Consider the following 11,250-nt stretch of genomic DNA (forward strand, 5'->3'; position numbering starts at 1 on the left):
TCTTCCTGTCTCCACCTATATCCTTCCTTTGTCCTGCCCCCCTGACATCAGTCTGAAGAAGGGTCTCGACCCGAAACGTCGGCCATTCCTTCTCTCCTGAGATGCTGCCTGACCCGCTGAGTTACTCCAGCATTTTATGAATAAATACCTTCGATTTGTACCAGCATCTGCAGTTATTTTCCTACATTGAATTACTCCAGCACTTTCTGCCTTTTTTTTTTTAGTAAACCACCATCTGCAGTTCCTTGCATCTACGTTTCATTGCCGATGTCTGTTTGCCAAATTTGAGCCTTTCAAGGAAGCTGCTTAAAACGCAAACGCATGTAAAGGGGTCAACTTCAGAGAGTGTGTAGTTAATAAAATAGTATCACCATGCAAACGAGGCTGCGGCATTGAAGGAGTTAACCTGGCCCATATTCTTCAATAATATAGGCTTACAAGATTTGTCAGCAACTATCAGTCATGTAACGTACAATGCTTTGAGAACTCTATGCCTCAAAAGGTTTGCAAGGTGGAGTCAATCCATTCTAAAAGTATGCTCTCTCTCATATTTCCCTGCTCCTATTTTCTTTCTTATGGCCTTTTATCTTTTCACATCACCTTCAGTGATTTAAACTGCAGAACAGACTTTAGTTGAGGATTGCAGGCACAGGTGAAAGGTGGCACCTTGCATCCAGAGTTAGCTCTGTGCACACCGTCAGTAAAATACAGGCGGGCACACCGGTGCTGTCCGCAGGACCCGAACCTCCGAAGAAACCATGGCAACACCAGCCGCCATCTTTCCCCTCAGATGAACGTAATAATTCCTACAGCACTATATGAAGAATAATGGTGGGTTCAGCCTCGAGTTCTTGCATTATTTATCCATCCTCCAGCAGAGTTAAAGTCACACTGCGTGGTCATTTATCCCATTTCCATTTGTGATCGCTTTCTGGACTCATATAATTTGCTGCATTTGCTCCAGCACACAGCTGCTACACTTCTGAAGCAATTCATCGGCTGTGAACTGTTTGGGTAATGCAGGGATGATGAAAGATTCCTTTATAAATCCTCCACATTATTTCTTTCCTATGTACGATTCAGAACAATAGCATATATATTTTAAGCCATTTGGTAACTTTGAAGATATCTGAGAGGGAAGCTTCAAAGACAGACTTGGTTAGCAATTAAACGCGATCCTTGTGCAACATTAACAGCTCTTAACAGTGGCGCATCTAGTCGAGCTGCTGGCTCACCGTCCATAATTCTGACCTTGAATGCTGTCTGGTGGAGTTTGCATGTTCTCTCCTACATCCCAAAGATGAGTGAGTTGGCTGGTTATTTCTAATCTGTAAATTTGCCCTAGTGCATAGGTGGGTGGTAGAATCTAGGGGGAGTTGATTGGACATCTAGGGGGACTTGGTGGCACAGTGTCATAGCGGTAGAGCTACTGCCTTACAGCGCCAGAGACTCGGGCTCGATCCTGACTACTGGTGCTTATGTGTGTGGAGTTTGTACCTTCTCCCCGTGACCTGCGTGGGTTTTCTCCGAGATGTTTGTTTTCCTCCCACACTCCAAGGAGGTACAGGTTTGTAGGTTAATTGGCTTGGTATAAATGTAAATTGTCCCCAGTGTGTGTAGGACAGTGTTAGTGTGCGGGGATCGCCGGTCGGTAGGGACTCGCTGGGCTGAAGGGCCTGTTTCCGCGCAATATCTCTAAACTAAACTAAACTAAAATTGGTGGGCAATAAAATTCGTTTGGGTAGGAGGTATGGGGAGAAGGCAGGAACGGGGTACTGATTGAGAATGATCAGCCATGATCACATTGAATGACGGTGCTGACTCGAAGGGCTGAATGGCCTCCTCCTGCACCTATTGTCTGTTGCCTATTGTCTATTGATTAGTGTAAAAATGGTCCCTGGTGGTTGACATGAATTCAGTGGGCCCTATCTCTCTGTGGTTGTAAAGTGAATACTTAAACTTACACGTAAAAGTTCTCGTGGGCTGGAAATCTAAAATAACTTGACATTATTCAGTGGTTCTCTTTTAGAGGAAAGTTTTATTTCGATATCCTTTGTGACTTGCGCACGAGGACAATATATTTTAACAAATTCGCTTCCGATAGTAGACATGGCATTTGTAGCAGTGCTCATTCTTTAAGACAAAATTCATTTGCTAGAATAATCTTGAGGCTTTCTAGCACAAAAGACAAAATATTAGGCCAGAGTTAATTGCCTGTAATGTCGCTCCAGGAGCATGTTTAACTGCTAATCGAGGTTGTCACTTTAAAGTCACTGTGTGAATAGTCCCCTTGGGAATCCAGTCTTTGTAGCTGAGAGTAAATAACTGGGATCTATTTCAGGCCAATAATCTGCTCGCAAGTTTCAGACTGCAGGTCAGGAGAATCCAAGCTAAATAACTTGGTATCTTTTATATAAAGATTGTAACAAACTGCGATATCTGGTGTCTGGTGGGCAATTGTTAGTCACAAGACTATTATCAGAGCACAATTATTATGCATCATTATGTTGTTTCAGTTGCTATTTATATCTTTATTTGACTATAATCCAAAAGAATCTTTACACCACCATTACATTTTGGGAAATTGCCAGAGGAGGAGAATGTATCGTGTGCCAAATGATAGGTGATGGGTGGGGCAGTGGGTTAGACACTAACTGGGCTGCAAGATGAAGACAGGAGGGAATGGAAGTGAGGGGGGTGTACCTGGGACGCCAGGCATGACCGATCAGCCCTCTGGAGACGTCGTGGGCTGATCGATGAAACGCCAAAGAAGGGGTGTGCCCACCTGATGGCGTACCTACCCTCCCTTTCACCCCTCCAATCCCACTGCCAACATCAAGAGTGCCGACTGACCACAGGGATTGAAACATCAAGTCCTATTAGCTCTACCTTATTTGACTATAATCCAAAGAATCTTTACACGGCCATTCCTTTTTGGGAAATTGCCGGAGGAGAAGAATGTATCGAGTGCCAAATTAGAGGTGATGGGTGGGGCATTGGATTGGACACTAGATTTACACCTTGACAAATTGGGTTGGAATCGAGCCCAAATGAATGGGTTGTTATTTTTTTTTCACCAGCAAAGGGTCCTTCATCAAAATAGTTTAAAGCAGTTTCAAAACCAGTCTCCAGTCAAGCAGGGTGCGACAGTACAAAACAGACTTCACAGTCAGTACTATTTTGACACCACTTTTTAGAAAAGGTGTAGGAAGTGTTGAAGTTTCTGTTCTGCGGTGGCAGTGTAGTAAAAGGAGCTGTGGCTTGTCTCTCAGCTTTAAATGGTTGAATCATTTAACTGCATCACCACTGAAATGATAGCAGCAGCAAGGCAATAGGAAATTGGAAACACATAATTTATCATCAATATGCCCCCATTTAACCATTTAATGCTGGGCCTTGGCAGCCAAAGATTTTCAAAATTAAGAAAAGCTTAGTTAAAGAAGACAAAGAAAATGGCTCCAGATGTGGGTGGGACGAAGGCCAGGGTAAACTTGCACAAATCAGTCACAAACAAATCCATTTTTCTTTGGCCAAACAGTTGTTGGAATATGGATCTCACTCCAACCAGAGAATTTGATGCAAATTGTGAAATTTCACTTCAGAGGAAGCTGGTGCATGATTGGAGAATCACCACCTCGCCCAGGATTCACAGCAACTGGGACCTCAACGCCTGTCATTTCGTCACCCTTTCTCCCGTCATGCAGCGACCCTCTGTGGCTCCGGTTTCAACATACTAGGAGCATGGAGAACCAGCTGGGTACAGACATCGCCACCTCCTCAATTCACTGCCGCACCGAACACCACAGCCCCACCCGGCTCGGACACGCCCCGCAAAGAGTGGGTCGCCCTGAACCGGCTCCGCACAGGGGTCGGCCGGTTCAACGCCAACATGCATCGTTGGGGGTTGCGTCCATCAGCAGCCGGCGTGTGTGGAGCAGACCAGCAAACAGCGCAGCACGGCATTTTCGACTGCACTGTCCTCCGTCCCCTTGGTGGAGGGGTAGACCTCACGGCCCTCAACAACAGCACATTGCACTGGTTACAGCGCCTGGAGGGCGTTACGTAATTTCTGCTGCCTCAAACGCAAGAAGAAGAAGATTGGAGAATGGTAGGAGTGGTGGCATCTGATCTACTAGGAACAAATCCACACTTTATCGTGGGGGTGAGATGAAGCAAGGATGGAGGAGGCAGTGAGCGGGAGCAAAGATCTGTGCTGTACATTCTTCGCCGTTCCCTGCTTTTGCCACGTACTTCCTCCAAGGGAGCGGCACTGAACTACTATCCACCTCTTTGATGACCCTCGGACTATCCTTGACCGGACGTTGCTGGCTTTACCTTGCACTAAATGCTATTCCCTTTTCATGTATCTCTACACCGTAAATGGCTCGATTTTAATAGTGTATTGTCCTTCTGCGGACTGGATAGCACGCAACAACGAGCTTTTCACTGTACCTCGACACACGTGACAATAAACTAAACTGAAACTGAAACTGAATTAAACTGAACTGAACTGAATATTTCTTTGGTAAGCTGACAGGAGTTTTTTTTTTACAGGCAAGAGCATTTAGCCCTCTTTGTCTTCATTTCACATTAGACAAGCAAATGTATGCGTGGAACAAAAATCACTGAATTCCAGTTTCAATGGAAACATGGGTGGTGCTGAAGAAGTCTTAGGTTTAGGATTATTATTATCACGTACAGCGAGGTACAGTGAAAGGCTTTGTTTTGCAAGCTATCCAAACAGACCAGAAAGACCAGACATAGATATAATCAGATCAAACTCAAGTACAATGGATAGACAAAAGGAGAAGATGCAGAGTATGGAATATAGTCGTCAACATTGTAGCGCATCAGTTTCTCAGACAAAGTCCAATGAGCGTAATGGGGCTGAGGTGAATGGAACAGTACACTCATCCAGGCATAAAACTCTGGAAGCAAGGCTGGAGTTCCATCTACTGCACTCACTCATTGTAGAGCAGGGACTTTATGACTGCATTAAATTACATAGTGAGGATTCTCATGTTATCGTAATCAAACATTTCTCCATTTGTCAATTCAAACTGGTACCATAAATGTAGCAAGGGACTGCAGATGCTGGTTTAAACCGAAGATAGACACAAAATGCTGGAGTAACTCAGCGGGACAGGCAGCGTCTCTGGGAAGAAGGAATGGGTGACGTTTCGGTTTGAGAAGGGTCCCGACTCGAAACGTCGCCCATTCCTTCTCTCCAGAGATGCTGCCTGTCCCGCTGAGTTACTCCAGCATTTTGCGTCTATCTTTGGTACCATAATATGATCACCAAAGATCAACAACGCCCAAAGTCCACCAGCATCTGATCTACTAGGAACAAATCCACACTTTAGTGACCATATAAAAGGTCTGTGGGCAGGTGATAGGAGCTGTTCATTCAAGGGAAGGGGGGAGGCAGGGGCAGGTGGTGGAGCTAGCTCTTATTGGCACTCCATTTTGTAGCCCAAGCACCCTCACCCTTCTTCTAGCTCCCATGATGGTGCCCTGATTCACAGCACACAGTGCAGGCCAGGGACACCATTAATCAGGGACACCATTTACAAGAAGGGTCTCGACCCGAAATGGAGTCTGATGAAGGGTCTTGACCCGAAATGTCACCCATTCCTTCTCTCCAGAGATGCTGCCTGTCCCGCTGGGTTACTCCAGCATTTTGTGTCTATCTTCGATTTAAACCAGCACCTGCAGTTCCTTCCTACACCATTATGAACATACACGCGTGCATTTCCCTGTGTGGGAGTTACTTTTTACCTGTTCCGAAGCCCAGTTTGATGTCAATGTCGGAAGGAAGAGAAACCAAGTCCTCCTGGAACTCCAGTGGTGTCACCTCGCTCCACATTCGGAAGGCCAGGCCCAGGATATTTCTCTGCTGCTCGATGCTCATTTGGATGGTGAAGGCTTCGTCCATGAGGCGCCATTTCAGCTTTCGCTTTGAGAAGCCCATGCTGGTGGTGGCTCCTCCCAGGGCGTCCAGACCGTCCCTCTTCTGTCTGGAACGCCCCATCAGACGGGCGAGGAAGCGCTTCCTCCTGGCGGTCCCCTGCCCAGAGGTAGGCCGGGTGCTCTCCAAACTCCTGAGGGTGGACTCGTTGCGTGAGGTGGCGTTGGGCAGGGAGCTGTTTTCCAGCAGCAATTTATCGGGGACACCACAACGAGGCAGGTTCATCACCACAAGGGTATCGTTGTCAAGGACTCCAGTGGGCTTTAGCCCATTAGCTTTCTGGAACTCCTTCAGGTTCTGAAGATAAGGGGCCTTGTCGGTGGACTCTTTCGGAGTATTGCCCATGACTGTCTCACCAGAAATTCCCTCAGTCATAATCTGAGGCACCTCTTCTGGAACAGAGTTCTCCTCTTTTGGACCATCATCCTTACCAGTGACTTGATTTTCCCAATCCACGGGCTGGCCCCAACCAAACTTGTTCAAATATTCCTGCAAGAAAAGTTTTTCGACTTAGTGACGTTTAGCTCTGTAGATTGTGCTTAAACAAAATGATGGTGAACAGAGTGCCAAGACAAAAGCTACTCTTGATAGTACAGGGCAGGTTGATCTGCACACTGGAATCCCTGGCATGTGTTTTACTCACATGAAACACAGTATTGGGGGCAGATAATTCCATACGAACCATTATTAAGAGTCTATAAGCAGCAGATGTGTAGGAAGGAACTGCATCTCTGGAGAAAAGGAATAGGTGACTTTTTGGGTCGGGTCTGAAGAAGGGTCTCGACCCGAAACATCACCTATTCCTTTTCTCCGGAGATGCTGCCTGACCCAGTGAATTACTCCACCTTTTTTATGCCTATCATCGGTATGACAGATGATAAGTTCAGAGATGCAGCGTGGAAACAGGTGCTTCAACACACAAAGCCCACGCCAACCCTCGACCGCCTGTTCACACTAGTTCTATGTTGTCCCACTTTCTCATCCACTCTCTACAAACTCGGGGCTATTCGGAGAGGCCAATTATCCCAAAAACCCATACGTCTTTGGGATGTGTGTGGAAAGCAGAGCACGCGCGTGGTCACTGGAAGAATGTACAAGCTCCACACAGACAGCTCCTGAGGCCGGGATTGAACCTGTGTCTCTGGCACTAGAATGAGGCAGTAGCACTTCCAGCTGCACCATTGTGCTGCCCATGCTTGGATTGTTCTCACAGTTGAAGTCAGGATCGCTGTAACTCCCAACTTTCTTGTCTCATGATAATTCCAAGCTGCCTGCCACTGATTTATGTCACATCTCATAGTTACTGCGAATGGCTCGATTGTAATCGTGTATTGTCTTTCTGCTGACTGGTTAGCACGCAACAAAAGGCTTTTCACTGTACACGTGACAATAAACTAATTTAAAACCAACTAGCTAACTAGTTTGTGCTACAAAGCCACACTGGGAAAGTCACTTAAGGGAAAAAGCATTAAGACTTCCCCTCTCAGTCCAGAGGATGCCATGGAGCACACGAGGACTCACTTGTGTTATATGCTTCTCTAATGTACATGAAGTCTCTCTCTGAAGAACCTTCAGTCTGAAGAAGGGTCTCGACCCGAAACGTCACCCATTCCTTCTCTCCTGAGATGCTGCCTGACCTGCTGAGTTACTCCAGCATTTTGTGAAATGAAGTTTCTCTCTGAGCAGTTATCCCAAGCAACCTACCCCTGGCCAGCAGAGAATGCTCGTAGTCCTGGAGATAGTCCTGGAGAATGTCCATGCGTTGTTTTGCCTACAGAACATCTCTCCTCCTGACAAATAGAGGAAGTAACTGTCCCTTCCTGATATGACCAAATTCTATTTCTGTGCAAGAAATTTCAGTCTGAAGAAGGGTCTCGACCCGAAACGTCACCCGTTACTCCAGCTTATGTGTTACGATATTCAAGAGAGAGCTAGATAGAGCTGTTAAGGATAGCGGAGTCAGGGGGTATGGGGAGAAGGCAGGAACGGGGTACTGATTGAGAATGATCAGCCATGATCACATTGAATGGCGGTGCTGGCTCAAAGGGCCGAATGGCCTACTCCTGCACCTATTGTCTATTGTCTATTGTCCAGAGTTGCTGCCTGTCCCGCTGAGTTACTCCAGCTTTTTAGTGTCTACCTTCTATTTCTGTGCAACTTTGATTGCAAGGGGAAATGGAGGAGATTACTGAATGAATGAGGCCAAACGTACTATCAATCTCAAACCTAATACAACTCATTTACAAATCATGTCTTGTGGCCTCGATGTGGACTCGTTAGTCCACATAGTTAACCACTGGAGGTGATCCCTGATTTTCAATGGTTACGATATAATTCCAAATAACTTATCTTTCCCCTTTATGCCCGAGAAGAAAGATCTTCAGTTACAAAAGCTCACTCTGCTCTTTAATTACTACGAGCTGACCTCATTTGCCTGTTTCAGTTCCATAGCCATGATAATCCAGATCCCACATGAACCTATCAATCTTAAATTAAATCGGAAAATGATGGAAACAGTCAAACAGATAACTTTTCAGGGCAGATAATCTTCATTGAAAGTGGGAAAGAGGGAAACAAGTTAGTTTAGGTTAGGTGGAGGAGCAGGCTGGGAGAAGGTGATGGGTGGAATAATTGGGATATCTCTGATACATTGACTGAGGGTGACTAATGGGACAGTACAGGGGCTTATCGAAGTCAGATTGTTCCCGACCCGAAACGTCACCTATTCTTTTTCTCCAGAGACACTGTCCGACCCGCTGAGTTACTCCAGTTTTATGTGTCTATCTTCAGATTGTTTCTTTGTCTGTTGCTTACGGTATTTATTCACAAAATGCTGGAGTAACTCAGCAGGTCAGGCAGCATCTCGGGAGAGAAGGAATGGGTGACGTTTCGGGTCGAGACCCTTCTTCAGACTGAATTACTCCTGAGTTACTGATTTAACCTGCTGAGTTACTCCAGCATTTTGTGAATAAGTACCTTCGATTTGTACCAGCATCTGCAGTTATTTTCTTACACTACCTGTTGCTTACGGTAAGTCTGTGGGGAACATGCCCTGCGAGACAGACTGTGGGAACAAAGAAAAGAAAGAGAAAAGCTGAGCTGAAGGATGGCAGGTAAAAATTGTCAGTTCTGGTGCAAGCAAAAAGAAAAAGCAAGTTACCCAAAGTTGTAGAATTCCACATTAAGTCCTTTGATCTTAGGCATGAAAGCTCCAACTATCTCATGCTCATGAGGTACGGTGGCACAATTGGTGATTTAATGGACCATATTTTCAAAATAACATGGAGGCATCGAGTTCAAATTTGCAGCTGGTGTTTTTTCATTCATGTTAATCTCGAGTAAAGGGGAAGGGGGGGAGAGGGGAGGGGGAGGGGGGTGTGTGGAAGAGGGTGCTGCACCAATGCAGGAGAGGTTTGGACCCAACTTGATCTAGTATTCACTAATTGACACCGATACATAGAGGTTTAAACTATGAGAAAGGTTTCCTTAAATGGCTTGCAATCCCCCAATTATAGAAATTAGATCATCTCTTTGAGGTGTTTGTCACAATTGACAGGGAATCGATTATTTTTGTGATGTTGGGGCTTATACTCGTTAAGTCAGGCCAAGCAAATATTAGATGTAACATGGGCATAAGGGTTCTCACAGTGACTACATCCTAAGAAGGTATCACAAAATGCTGGAGTAACTCAGCAGGTCAGGCAGCTGCCTGACCTGCTGAGTTACTCCAGCATTTTGTGATGCCTTCGATTTGTACCAGCATCTGCAGTTATTTTCCTACACCCTAAGAAGGATAGATTGCCTGCCGATGTTTAATTTGTTGTTACTTGTCAAATGGTTTCAGTGATCTGCCTTTGGGGCGAGGGAACTCTCAGGTGTGATAGCGCCAGTTGTTTTCCAGTGGCCATCACACCAATGGATGACCAAGACTGCAGGAGAGGGAGCCCAGTAGCCCACAGGTTGCAAGGTTTGCCTGAAAGTCCCTTGAATTAAACTGCAACTCTGAAATCTGCATCCCAAGTCCGTAGGGGATCAAAATAAATTGTAAGGTAAGATTCAAAAGTGTTAGCAACTGGGAAGAGATTACCTAAAGCTCGACATTTCTTCACAAAATGCTGGAGTAACTCAGCAGGTCAGGCAGCATCTCAGGAGAGAAGGGATGGGTGACATTTTGTGAATAGATGCCTTCGATTTGTACCAGCATCTGCAGTTATTTTCTTACACTACCTAAAGCTTGACAGTCATTGTGAACCGATTGCAAACGGACAGCTATTGGGCATAAACCTTTGATTTTGTTCCCCTATTGCAGTATGTTTTCAACCCCCTTGCCTCAGATGGCCTGGCCCCCAATGCCATGCACGTAGAGGGTCCTTGGTAGTCAGCATGGACTCAGAGGGGCCGAAGGGCCATGCTTCCATGCTACGCGACCCTTCGACATGCGGATATCACAAAACTGGAAGTGGGTCGATGCGGTTACAGACCGACAACCCATTGAGCCGAGGAGCGTCAGGCAAAGAGCACAGACAATGAAACAGGTCTTAGAGACCGATGCCAAACTCAGCAGCAAGAGCAGTTTTAAAAGCAAATGATCAGAGTTTGTGTTGTTGTGGGCTGAGTGGCCTGCCCTGAGAGCAGGGTGGTCTTTGTTCTCTCACCTCTGCTGTTCGTGTGGTGACGATTGGGGGAGCACGCCAGTTGTTGTGCTCGGCGTCGGAGTGATCCCTTTTCTGGAAGAACGGCTCACCTCCGCCAGGGACCAGCACGGTGGAGCAAAACAAAACAGCCACAGGTATGAGGGTAGTGGACAGCCGCATCCCTCTGGCCCACGACACCCCGCTCTCCTGACTCCTGGACACTTCTCCTGGCACCTGGTGTCGGGCTGGGTTTTTAAGAATGATTCTGCACTCCCTCCTTCCCTCCCATCTGGTGATGCTTGGCCACACCCCACCAACAGTCTTGCACTGGCAGACAGACAGCGATGATTAAAACTCGCAGGCTGAAAGAAAAAACCTTCACAGCGCACCCTTCATACACCTTCACAGAAGAAACTCAATACTTCTTCAGTTCCAGGGGGCTGGTTTGGTTTAATTCTTTCTGTTGAAATCCAGCAAATTGCAATTGGATAGTTTTAAAATAATGTAGAACGTGCAATTACTTGCAGCAAATACCACAAGTTGGCATCATTAATTCTGCACCTCCTGCGACAACAATTACACTGGTAAAGGAACCTTTCATCTGGACAAGGGTTTGAAAGGGTATTTATTAAGTATTGGACAAGGCAG

At 46.1% G+C, this 11,250-nt stretch overlaps 1 protein-coding gene across 1 annotated transcript in view; it reads right to left on the reverse strand.

Moving 5' to 3' along the window:
* LOC144599956 (matrix metalloproteinase-21-like) overlaps nt 1-10,782 on the reverse strand; it is a 34,252-nt gene extending 23,470 nt beyond the window's left edge. The window contains exons 1-2 of the mRNA XM_078411237.1: nt 10,624-10,782; nt 5,779-6,457 (exon numbers count right to left, since the gene is read on the reverse strand). Coding sequence (XP_078267363.1) covers nt 5,779-6,457; nt 10,624-10,782 — 838 coding nt within the window. The remainder of the gene's footprint in view (nt 1-5,778; nt 6,458-10,623) is intronic.
* Nucleotides 10,783-11,250: the final 468 nt, after the last annotated feature.

This window comes from Rhinoraja longicauda, chromosome 14 (genome assembly GCF_053455715.1).
Source record: "Rhinoraja longicauda isolate Sanriku21f chromosome 14, sRhiLon1.1, whole genome shotgun sequence".
NCBI classification, from domain to species: domain Eukaryota; kingdom Metazoa; phylum Chordata; class Chondrichthyes; order Rajiformes; family Arhynchobatidae; genus Rhinoraja; species Rhinoraja longicauda.